This window comes from Nipponia nippon, unplaced genomic scaffold, assembly GCF_047370975.1.
Source record: "Nipponia nippon isolate SJK-2023a ecotype South Korea unplaced genomic scaffold, ASM4737097v1 scaffold_28, whole genome shotgun sequence".
Lineage (NCBI taxonomy): Eukaryota > Metazoa > Chordata > Aves > Pelecaniformes > Threskiornithidae > Nipponia > Nipponia nippon.
In genome coordinates, this window is record NW_028262345.1 from 5,489,635 (window position 1) to 5,511,657 (window position 22,023).

At 63.6% G+C, this 22,023-nt stretch overlaps 3 protein-coding genes across 3 annotated transcripts; 2 read left to right on the forward strand and 1 right to left on the reverse strand.

Annotated features, from left to right (window-relative positions):
* The first annotated feature begins 1,556 nt into the window (after window positions 1-1,556).
* Window positions 1,557-6,257, forward strand: MFRP (membrane frizzled-related protein). Its single transcript, XM_087763238.1, has 13 exons — window positions 1,557-1,610; window positions 1,714-1,839; window positions 2,037-2,205; window positions 2,555-2,716; window positions 2,797-3,040; window positions 3,135-3,265; window positions 3,422-3,547; window positions 3,700-3,776; window positions 3,931-4,064; window positions 4,256-4,386; window positions 4,935-5,069; window positions 5,232-5,359; window positions 5,438-6,257. The coding sequence occupies exons 1-13, from the start codon at window positions 1,557-1,559 to the stop codon at window positions 5,660-5,662; spliced, it is 1,842 nt and encodes a 613-aa protein (XP_087619364.1). The 3' UTR covers window positions 5,663-6,257.
* A 1,303-nt stretch (window positions 6,258-7,560) lies between these two features.
* C1QTNF5 (C1q and TNF related 5) lies at window positions 7,561-10,676 on the forward strand. Its single transcript, XM_009470534.2, has 4 exons — window positions 7,561-7,622; window positions 7,743-7,923; window positions 8,776-9,008; window positions 9,613-10,676. The coding sequence occupies exons 3-4, from the start codon at window positions 8,795-8,797 to the stop codon at window positions 10,128-10,130; spliced, it is 732 nt and encodes a 243-aa protein (XP_009468809.1). The 5' UTR covers window positions 7,561-7,622; window positions 7,743-7,923; window positions 8,776-8,794; the 3' UTR covers window positions 10,131-10,676.
* A 6,290-nt stretch (window positions 10,677-16,966) lies between these two features.
* RNF26 (ring finger protein 26) lies at window positions 16,967-20,826 on the reverse strand. The gene has a single exon (XM_009470541.2). The coding sequence runs from the start codon at window positions 20,730-20,732 to the stop codon at window positions 19,305-19,307; it is 1,428 nt and encodes a 475-aa protein (XP_009468816.2). The 5' UTR covers window positions 20,733-20,826; the 3' UTR covers window positions 16,967-19,304.
* Window positions 20,827-22,023: the final 1,197 nt, after the last annotated feature.

Below are 22,023 nucleotides of genomic sequence, written 5' to 3' on the forward strand. Positions count from 1 at the left end.
TCCCACTGCTTCCTGGCTCTCCAGGGACTTGTGCTGGGGGATGCTTCGGGTAGATTTTTACCTGCCTCCTCATACGACGGTGCCTTAAACCATTTAGGGGAGCGGGAGGCCATTGGGGTTGCACAGGAACGTCCGTCCTGCGGAGGAGAGGGAGGGGAGGACAGTGGCTTTCCGGGACCATCTGCAATTGGGGCTTTCTCCTCCCTGTGATCAGGAGCCCCCCTGGGTGCCCAGGGATGCGTGTCATCCCCCCCCCTGCTGCTCTGTCCTCCAGCTAGCAAATGCCAGTGGCCTTTTTAGCCTTTTCTCTAATTTATTCTCCTCCCCATCCTGCCTTGCCTGAGGTGCAGCAGGAGGAGAGATGGGCCTGACCCAGCACAATCTCAGCCCCAGCCCGCAAGGCAGCTATGTCCAGCCCAGCAACCTGTCCTGCTTTGCCCTCACTGGCTCTGTGGGCACAGACTAAGCACTCTCACGCCATGAGCATCTCACCCAGCCCGGGGCATCCCAGTGGGGCTCAGGGGAGGGCAGGCCAGGATGGAGGGGCTGCCCTCGGCAGGTACCGGACTGGGGCAGCGTTGCTGCTTGGCAGGTGGCTTGTTTACTGTGTAAGCAAGATGGGCGGGAAGTGTCTCGTACAAGGGAGACTCGTGCAGGAATAAATTTTAGCTTGAACAGAGCGCTGTGTACATGTGCTTGTCTCTGGGCGGGCAGATGAAGGACTGTGGCGCCAGCAGCAGGAGGGAAACCACCATTGGTGCCAGAGCAGCCTGCCCGTGCGTGGCTCCTGAGGTCCAGGAGCACCCGTGCCCCAGGGCTTGCCTGGAGCAAGGGAGATGTGGGTGCAGGCAGCAGTCCCTCTCCTCCAGCCACCCGTGGTACCCGGAGGCAGAGGGAGCCTTTCCTTCTCCTGAACAATGGCCCCTTTCTCCCCTGCTTAGGGACAGAGACAGGCACCGAGGCATTAAGGGGCAGCAGGAATGCAGGTGGCGGGCCTCAGGCACCCAGTGCCGGGGAGGTACAAGGGAAGGAGGGGCGCGTTCAGCCTGGGCTCCCCAACACAGCCCCTTCAGTGCTGCCCTGCACTGGTGGGGAGCCCGGAGGCAGCAAGCAACCCAATGGCCCCTCCGTGCACCCGAAAGCAGGGTCGCCAGCTGGACAGGCTTGCAGCGGGGTGGGTGCAATCACACCTTCCCCTTTAAGACGCTGGTTCTCCATGCCAGAGCCTGATCTCGGCATCCTCAGCTGAGCTGGATTAACTGGGCGAGGGGGAAGGGGCCTGCAGAGGGGACTGGGGCTGCTGGCCTCCTGGGGCTCCCCGCACTTGCAGTGTGGCAGGCATGGCTCTGCGGGGTCTGGCGCTGGGGCGGCACATCTAGGCACAGCTGGTGCTGCCACCGCCTCTGCCCTGGTGTGTGGAGCAGGGGTCCCCACGCCGCCCCAGGACCGATGGGGGCAGCTGGGGAGGAGTGGGTGGTGGGGCAGGCAGCTGTGCCGGGGAGCAGAGCACGCTGGGGAGGCTTTTAGCCAGGCTGTGCTGGGAATCGCCCGCCGCAATGAAAGACTTCACCGAAATCACGCTTTGCCCTGAGGCTCTGGACCACACTAAGGTAGGGCTGGGGGTGGGGGTGCCGCCTAGGGGTCCCCACCTAGCTACCCACGGGTCCCCGCAGCGTGCTTCCCGTGGTGCCACCCACACTTGCTCTCCTGCAGACCGAGTTCTGCAACCCCGTTTTCGAGGGCGAGGAGCCTTGGGCAGCGCCAAGTGCCGAGCGCCCACCAGACAAAGATGGGACCAGCCCCACGTCGCCCCGGGACGGCCTCGGTACCAGCCTGGGGGTTTGTACATGTGCCCCTGTCCACGGGGCCACCAGGAGCAGTCATGGGTCTGGGAGCGGGGTGGTGGGGCCAGCTCCCCGCAGGGCTCTGGGGCTGCTTAGGGGACCCACTGGCACCCCGAGGACAAGAGGTCGGGACATGCCCAGACGGGGCTCAGCCAGCTGTGCAGGGAGGTGGCAGGGTGGGGGTATGGCTAGCAGCACCCTGGCTCTGCCCGCTTTCCTCGCCCTCCTGCAGGCCAGCAGCTCTGGGGCCCAAAAGGCTGGCAGTACCGCGCCGACTGCAAGTTCACCTGGCTCTGCGTGGCTCTGATGAGTGCCATCCTCCTCTTCCTCATCGCCCTCCTGCTGGGCATCGTCATCCACCGTGAGTGCCCAAGCAGGGAGGGCTGGGGGACAGGCTGTGACCATGAGGTGGGGGACACAGGACTGGCTCAGAGGGGGAGAGGGGCACAGCGAGGGCATCCATCCTACACAGGGCCTCCCGCCTTGAGGAGAGGGTGGCCCCATGCACAGGAGCAAGGGGGATCTCCACCTCCCTGGGATGTGGCAAGGTCACTGGGCCCTATGAGAGCTGCGTGGGATCCCCTGGGACCTGCACACGTGTGGATGGGAGCACAGGGCGTGGGGCTGGGTGGGCTTCCTAAGCCCCTTCCCGCACTGCAGCCATTTCTCCCTGCTGGGGCTGAGCTGTCCCTGCTCTTCCCTTGGCACAGAGCTGATGTCCCCGCAGCCACCTGGCGCCCCAGCTGCAGCCCTGCCCGCCCATGGCACCACCACCACCACTGCAGCACCCACCCGAAGGGACCCCCTGGCCCCCAAAACTGCTGCCACCCCAACCCAGAGCTGGCTGCCCGCAGCCGGCACGCCAGCACCGGGTAAGTCCCACATGGGGCAATGTGCCAGGTCAGCAGTGCCCTGCAGCACTAGCTCATGCCCACGCTGTTCCCCCGTGCAGCCTGTGGCGGGACCCTGCGGGGCCCCGAGGGCTCCTTCAGCTCTCCCAACTACCCCGGCCCCTACCCGCCCGACGCATTCTGCATCTGGCACATCGAGGTGGGACCCGGCCTCGCCATCCAGCTGAAGATGGAGACGTTCAGCGTGGAGGGCACTGCCTCCTGTCTCTTCGACCGTGTGGAGCTCTACGAGGAGCAGGGGGCCAGTGGCACAGATCCTGCTCCGGCTCGGGGGGGCCCGACCAGGTAGGGCCCCTCGCACCCGGGGAGTGTGACGGTGCAGTGGGGAGGGGGCAGCATCTCCGGGGGCGAGCAGTGTCGCCCCTTGTTGTGCCCCCAGGTTTTGCGGCAACGTGGCCCCCCCGACCTTCAACACCAACTCCAACCACCTGCGCGTCACCTTTGTCTCTGACAGCAGCGTGGGCGCCCCAGGCTTCAGCGCCCGCTACCACGCTGTGGCCCCCAGTGAGAGTGAGTACCCCCGCCCCCGGGCACTGCCAGTACTCCTTGCTGCAGGCAGGCAGTGGGTAGCGCCAGGGGGTCTCCCGTAATGCCCGGGGCACTGGGGCAGGGGGGGTGCCCAGCAGGACACCACCGCCAGCCTGGCCATCTCTGCCTGCGCTGCAGAGAGCTGTGCCTGGGATGAGCACTTGTGCGACCAGGGGCTCTGCCTCCACCTGGGTTTCGTCTGTGACGGCTTCCACGACTGCACGGACAAGAGCGATGAGGCCAACTGCAGCCTGAAACACAAAGGTGGGCCAGCCCCCTGCCTGCAGCCCACAGCTCCGTGGCACCCGGCCAGAGGGCACGGAGATGGGCAGTGGGAGGCAGGGGCAGGGGATTGGGGAGATGGGGTGAAGGGAGAGGGGCAGGGGGTAAAGCTGCATGTCTGTGTGTCCCTCCAGAGTGCGGGGGGCCACTGACCGCCTTGGAAGGGCACTTCTCCACCCCAAGCCACCCCCAGCCATACCCACACCAGCAGGTGAGAGAAGGGATGCCAGCGGGATGGAGGCAAGAGGAGGGTGAGGGCGGGAAGGGAGGAAGGCAATGTCCCACCAGGGAGAGCTGGGGGTGCCCCTGCCCGGCGTCACGGGTGTCGCTGGCTGCCCCCTGCCCTGCAGCTGTGCCTCTGGCAGATCTCAGTGCCTGTGGGCCACGTCATCGACCTGCACTTCCACAACTTCAGCCTGGAGTCGCATGAGGACTGCAGCTTCGACTTCGTGGAGGTGCACGACAGCGCAGGCATGGGGGCCGCCAGCCTCATGGGCAGGTACAGGCACACCCCTGGTTTCTCTGGCCCTGCTGCACCAGCCTGGGTACACTGGGGTCCTGTGGCTCAGCTGGGGAAACTGAGGCATGGGGCAGGCTGGTGAGGAGGAGCCACCGGAGGGCGGTTTGGGGAGGTGCTGGTCGGTCCTGCTGCCCACCCTGACGGCATCGGTCACCCCACAACCCCGGCAGGTTCTGCGGCCACCAGCTGCCACCCACCCTGACCTCCTCACGCCACGTCATGACCGTCCTCTTTGTGGCGGACGAGGGAGTAGCAGACGACGGGTTCTTCGCCACCTACCAAGCCCGCAATGCCACAGAGAGTAGGTAGCCAAGCAGGGGTGCAGGCTGCCCAGAGGGGCTGTGCAGTCACCATCCTTGGGGGTTTTCAAGGCCAGACTGGATAAAGCCCTGGAAAAAACTGCTCTCACCCCATAGCTGACCCTGCTTGGAGCAGGAGGTTGGGCTACAGGCCCCTGGGGTCCCTTCTCACCTGAATTACCCTGTAACCCTATTGATCCTAGCCATAGGGATGTGGCCTGGAAGGGCTCACCTGCACATAGGCACAATCCACCACCTGAGGGCTGCCCCCAAAAAACCCAGGGACTGTGGGATCCCCCTAAGCTGGGGCAGTGATGGTCACCTATCAGCTGTGGCTGCCAGGTGGCAGTGCTCCGCAACCACTCACCTGGATGTCCCCTGGCCAGTGACCAAGAAGAGTGGAGACAGGGGTGGTCAGCACGGGAACAGGCTGACTGCCAGCAGGGAGGCCAGCCGCCATCGGCATGACCTGGGCCACAGCCAGCCTGCTCTCTGCCAGTGCCCATGCCCGAGCCCATGCCCTGCTGTGCTGGCCCCTCTCATCTTACAGAGACCTGCAGCCCCGCAGAGTTCTCCTGCGGAAATGGTGAGTGCCGGGCGCTGGAGTCTGTGTGTGATGGCTGGCACGACTGTCCCGATGGCACCGATGAGCTGAACTGCACTGAAGTCTCCTACCCAGCCTTCGGTGAGTGCTACCCCGGGGTGCTCCGCTCAGCACTCAGCCCCTCCTGAGCCCACCTGACCCAGGAGACACGCTGGCAGCTGCCCCATGCCTAACATCTGCCCAAGGCATACCTGGTGGGCGTCACTGCTGCTATAAGAAGTGAAGCACCTCGCTCTGTGGCAGGGTCTGTCTGTGAGCCCGTGGAAGTGGAGATGTGCCTGGGGCTGGGCTACAACGCAACCTCCTTCCCCAACATCTGGCTGGCCATCCCAGACCAGGAGGGAGCCGCTGAGGTGCTGCAGGACTACCAGGTGAGTTGCCCGGGGGCTGCACATGGGTCTGCCCGCACCACACCACACCGTGCCATGCTCACTGCCACTCTCCCACAGACGCTGATGGAGCTTGCCTGCTACCAGCACCTCCGCCTCCTCATCTGCAGCCTCTTCGTGCCCAAGTGCACCCCAGATGGGGGTGTCCTGCAGCCCTGCCGAGCCGTGTGCCTGGCTGCCGAGCTGCGGTGCCAGCAGTCCCTCGGCCTCCTCGGCATCCTCTGGCCCATCAACTGCAATATCCTGCCCGACTCCAGTGACCCCGTAGAGTGCTTCCAGCCCTGACCTGGCAAAAGAAGAGGAGCAGGGGCTGAAGCAGCCTGGCCAGAGCCGCTCCCCCACCCCAAATGTCCCTCCCATCCTCCTCCTGTTGCAAATACCCAGCTGCTGGCGTGGCCCCCATCAGCAGCACCCCATTGCCTAGCTCCTCGCCTGCCCTGGGGTCAGCCCCTCTGCTCAGCGCTCAGCTCAGCGCCTGGATGCCATGGGCTTGCCCACAGGACCAAGTCCTTAGAGAGCAGGTGTCCCTTCCCAGCCTTGTTGCAGGGAAAGGCTTGTGCTGGAGGGGCTGTGCCCACAGGTTGAGCTCTGCTGGGGACACCACGCAAAGTCCCCACGCCAAGCAGCAGGACGGTGGCAAGAGGGCTGGGCACTGCCTCCCCATCCTCAGCCAACCCCAGGCACGTTGGCCAGAGCTGTGCATCGTTCCCAGCTCACTTCTTTCAGCCTCTCCAGGCTGTGTGCAGCCTTTTTCCCACAGCCCTCAGGCAGATACTAGCCTAGCAGGGGAAGGGTTAATGCTCCCCAAATGGAGCAAGGCTGGGCTGAGGTGAGCCAGGCTGCAGGCAGAAGAGCCCAGGGCTGCCCATGTCCTGCAGCCCCAAAGCCAGCATAATAAACAGCGTGAGCAGCTGACAAACCCGATGGAGCAGGTGGCTCATTTGGGGAAGGTCTGTGTGTGGGTCCTGCCAGATCCCAGGGGAAACTGAGGCATGGGCCAAGGGAGGGAAGCCGGGGCCGCGGTGGGGGGTCTGAGCAGGAATGGAGGGGCACAGGGGAGACTGTCCAGCTGCAGGGGGAATGGGCTGCTGGCTGTGCCCTCGATGGGCGGGGGGGCTTGCAGGGCCCCAGGGAGATGGATGGGTCTCAGAGGGGGTCAGGCTGGCGGCCCCATGGTGTAGGGAGGGGATCCTGCCCCAGCAAAGGCTGTGGCCCTGCTGGCTTAGCTGGCCGCGCTGGCTTCAGGCCACCCTGATGGCCACAGGCCTGGCAACACCCCGCAGCCACAAACCAGCTCCCAGCTGGCCAAAAACAACAGCCCCTTCACACCTTGGGAGAGAGGAGCCAGGTGGCTCCCTGCCAGCACCCAGCCTGGCCCCAGGCATCCGGGGCAGGAAGGCTCAGCCAGCAATGTCACCCACACTGCTGCGGGCACCGGCACAGGGAGGAGAAAGCCAGCAGTGCCGGCATGCTTCCCGCTGCCCTCTCCTGCCCTGAGCCCGTGGGAAAGTCCCCTGCCTGGCTGGGGTTACTGGGAGCAGGACCCACTCGGGTCAGCACCCCTCTGCCCTTGCAGCCAGCACGGCACCGCCATTCCCGCACAGCTGCCCCGGCTCAGGGGGCTTGAGGCCACCCGGCTCCTTCGCTCCCTGCATGTCCCAGCTGCTGCAAGCTGGCTGCAGGGCATGAGGACTCCCCCCAGCCACAGGACCGCCCCACCGCTCGGCTTCTGACGGTGTCCCTTGGATGCACTCGGTGCTGGAACAAGTTAAAGGCAAGCTGGGAGTGCCTTCGAAAGCCCGGCATGGTCCCAGCTTTGCCGCGTGCCCCGCGGTCCCCTAGGGCTAGCCCTGCTTCCTGGCATGGCCGCAGTGCTGCTCTGCCTGCGCTTCCACCTGCCTGCTGCTGCCTGGCACGTCCCTGCCCACTCAGCCCCATGCGCTGCCTCCGGGCCCTACACGGGCACCCCCCGCTGGCTCCTGCAGCTCCCCACGGGTGCACTGCCAGCCTGTGTGCGCCCTGCCATCCCCCTTGCCTCAACCCTGCTGCCGGGGACAGCCCCGAGGCTGCCAGACCTGCACACCCTGAGGGCTCCCTCTTCCTTCTCCCGCTCCAACCCTGCCTGCCTTTGCTGGGTTGGCCTCCCTTGGCCTTTCTCTTGTTCCGCCTTCGCTCTGCTGCCTGTTTTCTCTCGTTTCCCTTCCCTCTGTCTTGCTGCCTGGGCGCCCAGACGTGTGCAGCCGAGGTGATTTGCAGCCCATGCCTCCTCTCCCTTTGCCAGGCAGTTTGTCTCACTCTCCCTTCCCCCTGCTTACAGCACTTCTAACACCATGGGATTATTTTTCTTTTTCCCCTTGTCTTGTAGCTTTTGGCTCCCAAGGCCCTTGATTTCCTTTGGAGTTTGGGAGGAGAGACGTGAGGAGGAGGGGGGGGGTGGAGAGGCTGCCTTTCCTAGGGCCTTCGTCAGAGCGAAGTGGTCAGGAAGAGCCGCAGCCCTTCCACGCCGGAGAGCAGAGAGGCGCTGGGGCAGGAGCCACGGGATCGCAGTGAGTGGGGCTACCCAGCTCCGTCCACCCAGTGCCGGGGGGAGCTGGGACTCGCTGGGGTCCTGGATGCGGCGCCTGGGCGGAGGAGAGACACTTTTCTCCTCCTTTTCCTCTTTGTTGCCGCTGTCGCGTCCAGGAGGGGGAAGAGAGCGGCTTTCCCTGGGCAAGGCCATGGGGAGGGGGCCAGCGCCAGCTGCGGGGCTCCACTCTCGCTGGGCTGGTGTGGGAAGGGCTGGGGGCAGCCTGGGCCGCAGGGTGGTCCCCGGCACTGGGGTGGTCCGGCACAGCCGGGGATGCTGCAGCCCCAGGCAGCCGTGCCTCAGGGAGCCGGCCGGGTGTGGAGCAGAGCTGCCGGCAGCAGGGATGCTGCCAAGGGCTGGGCCGCGATGCAGCCCCACGCTCCCCAAGCTGCTGCCCCGCCACGCACTGCCCCGGATGCAACAACCCCACCCGCTGCCCTCCAGCTGACGCCGCAACAGTCCCCCACCAGCACCCCCATGCACACCCGTAGCCAGGCACACTGCCGGTGCGGCAGCTCCCAGCCCCAACAGCCCCCAACTGCACGCACAGAGCTACTGCCTCCCGCACGTGCCCCAGCTCCCTGGCCCCGGCACCCCATTATGCCATCCCATGGCGGGGACTCTGGTGGGCTGAAGGATGATGTGGTGGCATAGCCGGTGATGCTGCGGCAGGTGCGGCCAGTGGTCAGGAAGCAGCCGAAAAGACAAGGGAGAAAGAAAACAGTCCCCCACCAACCCCCCGTGCCCACTCCCTGCCGGGTACTGCAAGCCTGCTTCCCAACCCTCTTCACTGACGTCCCCAGAGCCGTTACCCCTCTCTGCCCCCTTCCAGCCCCTCCACGCCAGACGAGATGAAGCAGCTCTTCCTCCTCTTCCTCCTTGGGCTCATCGCCAGCTCCCTGCAGATTGAAGACAACAAGATCCCTGGGTTGTGCTCAGGGCAGCCAGGCATCCCGGGTACCCCAGGCCTGCATGGGGGCCAGGGTCTGCCAGGCAGAGACGGACGAGACGGCCGGGACGGGGCGATGGGGATGCCGGGGGAGAAGGGCGAGATGGGCCCTCCTGGTAAGAAAGGAGACATCCTGGCTGGGGAGCGGGACCTGCTCTGCCCTGCCTGTGGGGAATGCCCTCATGCCAGGGGGTGAGTCCTGGATGCTGGCACAGCCCCCCATTGCCAAACTGAGAGCGACTACTGCAGAAGTGCCCTTTTCGTGCCACCGCTGCCCCTCCGGTCCTGCCGGTGGTGATGCTGTGCTTCTGCAACAGGCAGCAGCTCCCTGCCACTGGCAAAGCTGCATTTCTCCCCATCGTCTCTGCCATCCCTATCTTCCACCCCCCACTTTAGGAGGGCCCTCCGAGCTGTCCCCAGAATACAGCTGCATCATCCCCGCCCTGGCTCCTGGGCTGGGTTTTCTCCCAGCCTGTGGGGGTTTCTCCAACTCTCTGTTGCCAGTGTGCCTGCTTATCACGTGCACCTAGCCCTCCCCGCTTGTGCTGCTTCCCCAGGCAGAGCACTGGCCATAGGGTTATTCACCACCTCCACCCTGTGGGAGGCTTGTAATCCCAGTGGGATTGGGCTGGGCAGGGGTCTGGGGGAGCTGGGATAGCAGGGGGCCGTGCTGGTGGTGGTGGCTTAGAGGTAACCCTGTACCCCTCCTGCCTGTCCCAGGAGCGCCTGGTCCCCGCGGGGAGGTGGGCAGCCCCGGCGTGGATGGCATGCATGGAGAGAAGGGGGCGCAGGGCGAGTGCGCGGTGGCCCCCCGCTCGGCCTTCAGTGCCAAGCGCTCCGAGTCGCGCAGCCCGCCGCTGGCCGACCAGCCCATCCGCTTCGACGTGGTGCTCATCAACGAGCAGGGCCACTACGACCCCACCACAGGCAAGTTCACCTGCGAGGTGCCTGGCCTCTACTACTTCGCTGTCCACGCCACTGTCTACCGTGCCAGCCTCCAGTTCGACATCATGAAGAACGGCCAGTCCATTGCCTCCTTCTTCCAGTACTACGGGAACTGGCCCAAGCCCACCTCGCTCTCGGGGGGGGCCCTGGTCCGCCTGGAGCCTGAGGACGAGGTGTGGGTGCAGGTGGGCGTGGGGGACTACATCGGCTTCTACGCCAGTGTCAAGACGGACAGCACCTTCACCGGCTTCCTCGTCTACTCCTACTGGCAAAACTCCGCCGTCTTCGCCTGAGCCTGCCCTCGGCTGTGGCCAGGGCCAGGGCGCGTGCCCCTTCCCAGCCACCGGCGCCCCGGGGAGGGCAGTGCCGGGGTCCGGCTGCATGGGAGCCGGGACACTGGGACCCCTGCCCCACTCCACTGCTGCTGCCCAGCGCAGGGCAGGAATACAGCCACTCTGCCACCCCGGGGGTGGCGGGGAGCATCCTTTAAGCAGCGCTGTATAAGAGCTAAGTATTATCTCAAGCACCCAGCTCTCGGGCAAGATGCCTGCGCTGGGGAGCCGCAATAACCTGGTTGTCATATGTTACTCGCCATAGCCGCCTCGGCACGCAGCGTAGCCCCGCCGGCACGGGCACGGTGCCCCGGCCCATGCTGCCAGCTTCTCCCCGCACACAGAGTGAGCCCAGGCTGCCTGGCTGCTGGCAAGGCGAAGGGGCCCGGTCTCACCGAGGTCCTGGCGTGCCCCAGGGCTAGCAGTGCCCCCCCGCTCCCTGCCCTCCGCGCCTTCCCTTCCTCCTTCACCCTCAATAAAGGGCTCCACAGCCACGCGTGTGCCTGCTGCCTGTGCCCCGGTGCCTGCGTGCGGGGTCCTGCCGGCTGTTCGGGTGCCGGCGGGGCCGTGCGGGGCTCGCTGGGGTGCTGGCACCCCCCTGGGGAGGCTGCTCCCGGCGGGCAGGGCTGCGCGGGTGCTGGGACCCGCGGGTGCAGCAAGGGGTGCCGGCGGTGCCAGGGGCCGGCGTGCCCGGGGCGGGGGTAACCGGGCTGGGGGACCGGGAGGGGACGGTCCTGGGCCACCGCCGGCGGCAGCAGGGCCAGCGGGAGCCGCTAGATGGAAGCATCGGCGTCCCTTAGCGAGGGCGCACACGCTGCGACATTCCCCCGTCCGCCCTCCCCAAAGCCTCGGGAGGGGAGCGGGCACAGGGGACCCCCCCACCCCGGTGCCCTGGCTCCCTGCGGCGCGACGGCGAGGACCGACGCCTTGCTGGCCGTGAGGGTCCCGCTCCCGCGAGGGTCATCGCGGTGGGAGCGGGCTCGCCCGGGGCGAGGCGGGGGCCCTGGCCCGGCTTGGGGGGGCGCTGGCCCCACGCCCCCGGGACGGGGCTGGCGGGGCCCCGTTCCTGCCTGCCCCCCGCCAGCCCCGCGCCCCAGTGTGAACGCGGCGACCCGCCGCTGAGAAAGGTCCCTATTTTTAGCGGGGGAATGAAGAGCTTCCTCATTCCTGCCCAAAATAGGTCCAGCGGGGACCAGCGAGGGAGGGGGCTTTTGGCCAGGGGCCCAGCTCCTTAAGGGGCCCTGCTGCCGGAGCAGGCTGGGGACGGCTGCTCTGCCCGGCCGTGGGGTGGCAGCTGGGCTGGGCTCTTCTGGCCATGCCAGCAGGACCTTGCAGGCGCTCAGCAGCCGGGGACCCCCCTTACACAGCCCGACAGCCACCTCTCCTCTGGCCCGGCTCCCCTGCTGCCCCCTCGAGCTGTGCTGCATGGAGCCCCCAGGACGATGGCCATGCCCATCTGGGATGAACAAACCCTGCCGGAGCTGGGGCAGGCTGGCAGCAGCCGTGGGGCCAGCCCGTGTGCCCCTGTGGAGGGCCAGTGCCACCCCCAAAGGGGGCTGCCCACAGCTCCCCACCCTGGGTCTGGGGACCGTGCAGGGACCTGGGGCCAAGGGCACATCACTGCAACCTGCCTGGCTGTGTGGGACTGGAGGCGATGGGTGCACAGTCCAGCAGTGCCAAGGGCCACCCCCAACCCATAGGGGCCTGTGGAGGTGCTGGGACCAGGGGTGAAGCCTCGCCTTCCCCTGGGGTGCAGAGGGGCTCTGCTAGCCATCTTGCAGGCTCCTCTTCCCAGCCCCAGCCATGGGATTGGGTTACAGCGGAAGCGTCTGTTTGGGTTGAGGATGGCCTTTTCTGTAAGCAGAGCTGCCCAGGGGCAAACAATGCTGCAGAGCAGATCGATGGCCGGCGCTGTCTATTCTGGGAGGAGGAAAATGACTTTTCTTGAGACAAGGCCAGGGGAGGTGTGTGGGGGCTGGGAGCATCCTCTGGTTCCTGTCACGATGTGGGGGAGCGCAGCTAACAGAGGCAGCCACAGACATAGCACTTGGCACAGCAGTTTCTGGGCTCTGCTTTCTTTGAGATGCTCTTGGTCTTCTGGACACTTTGTCTGGGGTCACTGGGGGACTGCTGGGAACTCTCTGAGGAACACGAGGGTGCCTGCTGCTGCCTGGGGAGGATGGGGATAAGGAAAAGATAAGGGAAGGAGAGCCCCAGGAGACCTTGACTTCTGGCCAGTTTCTCTTAAGCTCCAGCTGCTTCTGATGAGCTCTACCAGCTGCCCCTGAGGAAGGAAGGCTTGAAGCCCCTGTGCCAGCTGCGCCCAGGTTAGGGAGGGGCCAGCACCCCTTAGCCAGTGCAAGGGAGAAGCCTATATAAGAGCCAGGCTCCGCACACAGGTACTGTAGTGCAGCTGACAGAGGCAGCAGTTTGTGCAGAAAGGTGGGTTGTTTTGGGGTTGGTGGTGGGTTTTTTTTGGTTTTGTGGGTTTGGGGTTTTTTAGAAAGTGCCAGCGCCTCTTCTCGGAGCAGCACATGTCCTTGGCACACCAAGGTCACAGTCCTCAGCAGCCGTTGGAGCAACTCTTCCTGCAATGCTGGAGGATGCAGCCTGGCCAGCCCTGAGCTGCAGAGGGTGCCTGGGGCCTCTTGCTGGGGTTGGTGCACCTTGCTGGCAGCCTGCAAGAGGTGTGTGGTTTTGTGCATCCTGGAACTGTGCTGCTAAGTGGAGGAGCTGCTGGAGGAGGTCAGCAGGCTGCATGGCATCAGAGAGGGCATGAAAGAGATCAACTGGATCATCTCTCAGACCCTACAGCTACAAGAGCCCAAACCTTCAACTATGGTGGCAGAGTGTGCGTTTGCCAGGTTTGAAAGTGGAAATGCCCTCAATGGTGAAGGTTGTCCTGATGACTCCTGGCAGCAGAAGGATGGCTCCTGCTCCACCCAAAAGCTTGTGGTTATGGCATAGGTTCAGCACCCTCATCCCTGCCGAGGTGCAGGGAGCACTCTCCTGTCATCTTCAGGTGACCTCTGCCAGCAGGCCAGCTGACCTGGTAAGGAGCGCTTTAAACTGGGAATGGCAGGGGAGGGGACAATCCTCACTCGGGTGGGGATGTGGTGGATGGGGCGGGCAAGTAAAGGGCTGGGGTGGAGTGGAGTGGTGGTGAACAGCAAGGACTCTGTTACCAACAAAACAGGATTGAAGTGGGGTTGCTTCAGTATAGGGGTACAGTTAGGGCAGTGCCAGCAGGACAGCGTTGTGGGCAAGCTCTCATGGTCTTGCTGGGAAGTGGGCATGTGCAGGGGCCACTAATGTGGGGAGGGTGGGGGGCAGACAGGAGCAATTAGCAGGCTGTGAGCACTTACAGGGCTGCAGCCTCTTTGGGATGATGGCTGATGTGGCAGCTGAGGGCTGATGGGTCAGGATTAGCAGCCCGCCTTATTCAGGCTTCTGGAAAAAGCCCCATGTCAGAAGGCCCTGGTCCTTACAGGTAGCTGAAATGCCCCTGGTATCTGCTGGAGGGGCAGCCCAGCAAGGCACAAGCAGCCCGGGAGGCTTCTGGAGCATGTTGACACCACCTTTGCTGACACAGGTGATTGAGGAGTGGTGCTCTGCTGGGCCTCACAGGCAAGGAAGGACTGGCCAGGGGAAGGTCAGGATCCTGAGAGAAGAAAAGACAAAAGCAGGACCACAGCCCTGGATTTCAGGAGAGCAGATGCTGGCCTCTTCAGGGATCTGCTTGGGAGAATCCCATGTCCTGGAGAGAAGAGGTGTCCAAGAGGACCAAGGATCAGCTCCTCCAAGCTCAAGTGGTCCATCCCAATGAGGAGGAATCAGAGGTGGCGGGTTACCTGCATTGACCTAGGAGGAATAAGGAGACTGTCTGAGCATGCGGGGATGGGGCTAGGGCCAGTTCAGCAGAAGGAAATGTCAAGTCCTGCACCTTGGGAGGAATAACCCTACACATCAGCACACGCTGGTGGCTAACTGGCTGGGAAGCAACTTCCCAGAGAAAGCCCTGGGGATCCTGGTGGGTAACAAGTTTACAACAAGCCAGCAGTGTGCCCTCATGGCAAGGAAGGCTACCAGCCTTCTGGGCTGCATTAGGAGGAGCGTTGCCAGCAGCTGGAGGGAGGTGATCCTTCCCCTCGGCACAGCTGCAGTGCTGGGTCCAGTGCTGGGCTCCCCGGTACAAGACATGGACATACTGGAGGGAGTCCAGCAAAGGGCTGTCCATCTTCAACTGTGAGGGTGATCAAACCCTGGCAGAGGCTGCTCAGAGAGGTAGTGGAGTCTCCATCCATGGAGATATTCAGAACCCAACTGGCCACAGTCCTGTGCAGCCTGCTCTAGCTGCCCCTGCCTGAGCAGGGGGCTGGGCTGGATGATTTCCAGATCCCTGCCAGCCTCAGCCACTCTGTCCTCGAGGCCTCGGCACCATGGCTCTGAGGTGCTGGGATTGCCGCTGTGTTTGGGGAGCCGCTGCGGCTCCCTGTGCCGAGCCACTAATGAGGGAGCAAAGCTGGTGCTCAGGAGCAGCCCAAAGGCCCCCCACGGTTTGGCTGCTGATCATCACCTGCTCCCTCCCTGTGGGCCTGGTATCATTAGCTGCTCATGCTGCTGTGCATCTGCAGCAAGTGTCTGTCGTGCCAGCTCCCTGCTGTCAGGCAGATGATGGCTGTTGTCCCTGGGCTGGGACTAGCGGCTCATTGGGGCTGGGGTGTTGCAGCTGGGCTGACAAAGGGATCCCGGGGATTTTCCCAGGGCCTGGCGTGGGGGTGGTTTCAGCAAGCTGTCAGCTCCCACCACCCCAGTGCTCCTAAACTGGAGTAACCTAGCAGCATCATGCTCCTCCCTCCTTGGGGAAGGGAGAAGGGTCTTGGCATTGTAATGGGCTGAGACCAGCCTGCTCAGCTCACCCATGAGGCTCCCAAGCAAGCTCTGGAGCAGGGAGTACCGTTGGGGACTCCAGATCTCATGCCCTGGACTGGTCTGTGAGCATTGCTGCTGCTGGTCACCTTCCCCAGGCAGTGCAGCCCTGCACCAAAAGCCACAGTGACAGAGCAGGCAGGTCTGGCATGGCTGACTGTCGGTCTTGGGGACCCTATGCACTGCCCATCAGCTGGGAGGTGGTTGCATTTTCCTCCCATAATTGCTCGCTGCTTGGCCAGCGAGTGAGCCAAGTGTGTGCAGGATGGCTCCCGGGGGAAGGCTGTGTCCTTTATTTACATCCTGTCCTCACTTGGCAGGCTTGGCCGCAGTGGCCTGAGGTGGCTGAACATCTTCTCTGTCCCCTGCTGGGGCTGGCTGAGGGGGTGGTGGGCTGGGAGCACCCTGCCTGTGCAGGGGATGGCAGACGTTCCCCTGCACACCCAGTCCTCCTGCCCCGGAGCGATCTGCAGCCTCCCTGGGTGCCCAGCCTGCCTTAGCTCACACACCCTGGGAGCAAGAGAGGAAGGCTGAGCAGTGCCTCAGTTTCCCCAGTCATCACCCATCTGCAGCCAGGCCCCTGCAGGGCTTGGGTGGGCTGCCTGCATGGCCCTCCTTACTGTGCCTGGCAGAGCTGTGCTCCTGCAGCAGATGTCCATTTCTTTCTGGCCCTCTCTCCCCACTGTGGTTTTCAGCCAGGGCGTGAGAGGATCCTGGTTAAAATTAGCTCATTTGCTGGCATGGCCCTGCCAAGGCAGGTGAGTGTAGGGCAGGGTGAGCCAGAACTCCTGGGGTCTCTGGCCATCAGGGTCCTGAAACATTTTTCCAAACAATTTACAAGGATACTGGAGAAGCAGAGGGTGCTTAAAAGCACACAGCAACCTGCCAAGAGCTCAGATCGTGGCCAGGGAGTAACTCGTTGTGCAGTGAATGCATCCGCTCACCAGTAGCCCAGCGCGGCTGAGCCTGCCACAGCCCTTCTGCAAGGCAAGACCGAGCCCTGCGCTGCCTGCTGCTCCACAGCTCCTAGTGCTTCAGGTGCTGCCTCCATCCCTGGGACAGTCAGGCTTGCCAACACCCTCCATCGCAAGCAGCAGGACATCAAGGTGCCAAGGACATGCAGGAGCAGGGATTACTTGTCCCTGTGCATGTTCCTGCCAGCCTGGGAAATCCCAGCCCCTCCGCTTTGGACGGCTCGGGCCCTGGGGAGCTCCAGCTCTGGATAATCTGAGCACAAATCCCTTCATTCCAGTACAGAGAGGAACTGCTCCTGAGATGAAGCTGTGTACAAGCTCCTCCGCAAAGCAGCCATTGCTCCTCTCCTCGCTAAACAGCTCAAAGTGATCTGAATTAGGAGTGAAGATGCCCACTGGTCTTGGGCCCTTGCCAGCAAGAGCTGCCCCAGCTGCTCTGCCTGCTCCTGGGCCCAGAGACGCTGCAGCACCAAACACATCTCCAGGCAAGATGCAGACATTAGCACGGGTGTCTTGCAAGCTGTGCTCTCGGCCCCCTTGCACAGGCACATCCACAACCACCTCCTCTCGCTGTGGGTTAGCAGAGCAGGGGCTGGGGGATGCCAGCCCTGGAAAGCCCACCCACCATGTCATCAGGTGTAGATTCATCTCCTGGGTGCCAGGCTTTTTCTGTGCAGCAGCCTGGCTCTGGGGTATCCCACAGCACTGCCTTTCTGGGTGTAAGCACCCTGAGATAATTAATTACCCCTGAGCTTGCTGGTGGTGTTAGCCTTCCAGCTCTGACCCTGGGTGGGCAGTGATGGGCTTCTTCTGGAGCCCAGGGGCAAGCAGAGAGGCAACCCCATCCCTCCAGAGAAAACCCTTCCCAAGAATGAGGCAGTAGGTAGCTTTTGGTAAAGGAGACTTTAATCTGCTCAGTATCTAGTCCATAGTGCAAAGAGTTAAACTTAAGGCAAAGCTTTCTCTTGTTTTATAAACAGGCAGCAAACAAACAGGCCCTAAAACAATAAGCGTGACTGCTATAATAGAAAAAGGGGTTGAGGGGAGAAACTGCAGTCCTGGGGAGGTGTCCTTCCCCCCCTGTAATTCATGTAGGAAACACTGTGCCCCAAGATCCATGAGCTGGTCCTGACCAAGCACCACTGCCTGCAGCCAGGAGCATGTCCACGCTCCCGGGTGTCTCCAGAGGCGCACCCAGGGAAGGGTGCAGCTCCCTGTCTCCCCTTGCAGGAGAACCTCTGCAGGTGCCTGGGACAAGCTGGAGCCTGGGGAACAGCCTGCGGGGCCGCACTTGCTGCTCTGGCAAGGGCTTGGCTACTCAACTGCAAGTGTCACTGGCTGCAGCCACAGGGGAGGTGACCGGGGAGAGCAAACATTAATGTGGGTGGTGTGTATCTGGAGGCAGGGGAACAAGAGGCTGAGCAACAGGGCTTGCCCAGGGAGCTTTGCATCTCTTTGAAGCGAGATGGAAGCAGCTGACGGCCCTGGGGCCAGGCCCTTCTAACACCCGTTAGTGCTCAGGAGCCCAGCTTGGCCCAGGGAGTCCCTCCAGCCCCCAGCAAACGTGGGGGCAACCAGCCCCTGCAGTGCCTCCCAGAGCAGAGCCCCTCTCCAACAAGATAGTATCTTGCCACAGCTCAGGTTTACAGCACAGAGGTGTCTCCCAGCATGGTCTTGCCTCTCTGCTGCCGCTGTTTTGGCTTAAATCACTAGTCAAGAAGAACAGAAAAGGAAGACCATGCCAGCCACCCTCAGGCTCTTGGCTTGCAGTCTAGGAGTCAAGACTCTTTCCAGTCTGGCTCCAGCCAAAATTGGCTGTGGCACGTGGCTGACCTCAGGCAAGCAGCTGGAAAAGGAAAAGCTTTTTAGTGCAAGGCTCTCTTGCAGCCCAGCAATTTCTTGGAACGGTGCTGGTTGACCGAGCTGGGATGAGCCATCTCAGGCCTCCCCAGCCAGGATCGGACACCCTTGTTAGACTTCAGGGGACGCTTTTAAATAAAACTAGCTACATTTCTGACAGACAGTAAGACAGAACAGCAGTGTAACCCTGCCCTAATCAAAGATAGCCATGGTCCTGGTACTGCTCCATGCACGCAACTGCAGATCTGCAGAACTCGTGCCTGGAGCTGGAATGTCTCAGTGGGCTCCCAGGAGCTTTGGGGTGTCCTCTCTCCTCCCAAAGAGTTACTCCCTCTGGCTACCCCAGCCTGGGAAGCAGCAAGCAAGCACTGGTGTGAACCACCCAGTTCTGTGGCACTCTAAGCCTGAAGAAAACATGTATTATCTAGAGAGGATTCACCAGCATTGACTCAGACATGTGCCACTGCTGCCAGGGCTGTGAGCACTGGCTGGCCAGCCACCCCTCGGGTTGCCCAAGCAGCACCACCACCCCTGCAGAAAGAATAACTCCCTCCAGCCTCCCCGTGTGAGTAACCTGATGTGTGCTTGCTAGTCCTTGCATAGGTGATGCGTGGAAGCAGCAGCAACACTGAGCTCTGCAGTCAGCTGGCCTGCAGGGAGCCTGCGTTCATCGTTGTCCTGGCACAGGGAACACGAAGCTCAAAAACCAAAGCCACGGTGGCTGGGATACTGAAGTACCCCAGAAACGCTGCTCTTCTCCAGCTGAGAGCCAGACTCCGCCCCTTGGTAGCAAAGCTTAAGAAGCTCGAGTGTGCTCGTTGCTCTCCTAGGGCCTTGCAAAAGGGGCACGCTTCTCCCTTCCCACAGAGCTGCCCCACTTAGATGCTGGGAGGAGGAAACAGAGGCGTGAATGCAGTCTGCCAGGTAGTTTTCTGGTCAGGCCTTGGGAAAAACCCTCCCTTGCCTTGCGCCAGCCCCTGTGATTCCCAGCAGGGCACAGCCTTTAACCTTTCCGTCAGCTTTGGCTAGGAGGGACCAGAGCATCTTTCTGTGCTCTGCTTTGGATCTCAGACTGCTGCAGGCTTGAGGCCACAGGCCCTGAAACAGTAAAAGTTGTCAACAAAACCAAGGTAATTCTTTCAGCCTGCTGCAGAGATCAGCTATTGTGCTTGCTAGTAAGAGCTACAATCTAGTTACGTAGCAAATATGGCTAGCAGCCACCCCCGACAGCCTTTTGCCCTTTCAGCACCATCCTTAGTTCTTTGGAAGCTGCTTGAGGCAGCCCTGGGAAGTTCTGCTTCCCGGCAAGAGGCAGAGAGAAGGGTGCTCTTGACCTCCCAGGAAAATGACCCAAGCCACCCGCCCCTTGGGTTCACAAGTACACGTTGAGCGTCTGGAGGATCATCTGGCGGCACAGTGGGCAGTTGCGCTGGTAGATGGCCTGCTGCAGGAGGACTTCCGTGCACTCCTGACACAGGCACAGGTGCCTGCAGGGCAGAAGCAGGACTGTCTTGGTTTGGTCTTGACAGATGACGCATTTCTTACGTTCCTCTTGTTCTTTCAGGAGCACCCAGGGGTCATTATCCGGAGCGCCCTCACCATCCCCAGCTGCTGCGTTCAGCTGCTCCCTCCTCAGAGCTTTCCCCCAGGAGGTGCTCGGTTCCTCCCTGGGCGGCTGGAGACGCTGTCCTGCCATGGCACTTCGACTCAGAGCAGGACGCACTTGTGGTATCTGCTCTGCATCCAGCCAGTCCTCGTGCTCAGCTGGCAGCTGGCCGACCCCTGCCAGCATCAGCCTGCCAGGGGCCGCTGGTCTCAGGGCAGGCGCAGCTGCCCCTCGCTGGTTGCTTTCCCGGTTCACCGTTCTGCCTCCTTGGCTCCAATTGGTCACCTGCAGGCTCCAGTCCACCACCCTGCGCCAGGCCTGGGAGGTCATGGCCATACCCAGCGTCAGGACGGCCACCTGATAGAGCCGCCACACATCCCGCTGCAGCCGGTGGTAGGAAGGCAGCGTGTTGAAGTAGCCCAGCACGTAGCCTGTCAGCGTCCACAGCAGCCCGGGGTTGAAGACGAAGGCGCTGACAACAATAATGAGGAGGAGCAAGCCCAGGCCGTAAATATTCACAAAGAAGACGCTGATGAAGAGCTCGGCGACGGAGGCCAGGAGCTCGAAGGCCAGCTGGCAGGGCGACCACAGCAGGATAGACACAGCGATGGCACCGCTGGAGACGTGCGCCAGGAAAGCGGCCAGCAGGTCCGTTGCTCTGAGGAAGGGGCCGGCGACGGAGTCCCACAGGGCGGCGAGCAGGGTGAAGAGGTTCTGCGCGCCGATCAGGCACACGTTGACGAGGCTGTTGACGAGGTAGGCCAGCAGGCTGGTACCGATGGCCAGGCCCTCGCAGAGCTGCCTGGCCAGGGCCTGGCCGCAGCCCAGCAGGCCGCAGAGCCCGCGCTGCAGCAGCTCCCTGCCCCGCAGCGCCAGGTGCGAGAGGAGGTGCCCCGCCACCTTCAGCCCCTCCAGGCCGCAGCAGCAGCCGCGCAGCAGGCCGGCCAGCCCCTGCAGGGCGCCCAGCGCCAGGCAGCAGGCCGCCCGGGCCAGCGAGGCCAGCGAGAGGAGCAGCCCGTCCCAGCAGGCCAGCGCCCCGGCGGCGGCGGCCGCGGGGAGGCTGCAGGCCGCGGCGAGCAGCCAGAGCAGCGCCGACACCAGCGAGGACACCAGGAAGAAGTTGACGTCCAGCACCAGGACCAGCAGGTCCAGGGCCATCCGCAGGCCGCGGAGCAGCACGAACAGCAGGTCCATGGCGGGCCCGGGCGCCCCGCCGGGGCCCGTTCGGCGCCGTCAGCCGCGGCCCGCTCGGGGCCCCCCGGCGCTGGGCGCCGCCATCTTCGCTGGGGCTGCCGCGCGACGCCGGGCCAATCGGCGGCGAGGGCCGCGCCTCTCCCCGCCGCCCATTGGGCGGATCGGAGGACGCGGCGGGGGCGCGGCTGCTGGGGGCGTGGCCGCTGCCGGGCGGGGCGGGCCCCGCCCACTGGCGCGCATTTAAAGGGCCAGCGGCGCCCGTTTAACCCTGGCGGCGCCGCGGAGCCCAGGGCAGCCCGGGCCCGCTCCCGGCCGGGAGACGGCACGGGCGGAGCGTGGGACGGCCAGGGCATGAGAGCGGCCCCCTCGCCTGGGTTCTAAGCACCGCGCGGGGCACCAACCACCCACAGGGTCCCTGGAGCCACACATGTGATGAGTTTGTGACAGCCTCAGCCCTGGCACCCAGAAGGTTTGTGCTCGCTAGCGGGGTCCCTGGGGCGGGAGTGTTTGGGACAGGGTCAGCCCAGGGCAGCGCTGCCCTCACCCTAGCAAGCAGTTTCCTGCAGGAGGTCCTACAATAAACCCATGGCCGTGGCCTGGCCCAAGGTTATGGCCCCAGAGCAGCTCCTGCCCTCCCTGCCGGCCTCTGGGCAGGGCGTGGGGCTGCCGGCGGCTCTGGCCTTCACTCCGCTGTGCCCCAGGAGATGGTCCAGCTCCGCCGCCCTGATGGTGATGACAAGCTCAGGAAAATCCAGCCCTGGAGCCCAAGGCTTTTTAAGGAAGGGGAGAGTGAGCGGAGCAGATGACCCATGGAAAAGACATCTGCAGCCCCGGGAGGCACCGGCCAGCACGGGGCCAGGGAGGGAAGAGCTGCACCCCCGGGCAGCAAGGGAGGAGCCCCGAGGGAGCAGGACGCTGGGGTCCTCTTCCTGCAGCCGCCTGCCCCTTCCCCTGCACGTCGACACCCTGAGCCGGGGCAGGGGCCACGTCCTGGCACACTCTGCGTGGGCTGGTGCTGCTTGGTGCCATCCAGGTCTCCTCGAGCCGCAGCACTGGCTGGGCTGCCAGGATGGCAGATCCGTGTCTGTCTGTCTGTCCCCACCTGGGGTCTGTCCTGCAGGCTGACTCCCCGCCAGCTGCGTCCCCTCCCTGCCTGGCCGGTTTTGGCTGTGGGCTCCCTCGCAGCGGGTACATGGATCCCCCCAGCAGCATGTGCGCCCGTGCCCACGTGACGGAGCCAGGATGCTTTCAGCATTTATGGTAATGTTTGGATTTCTCATTGCTTTACCAA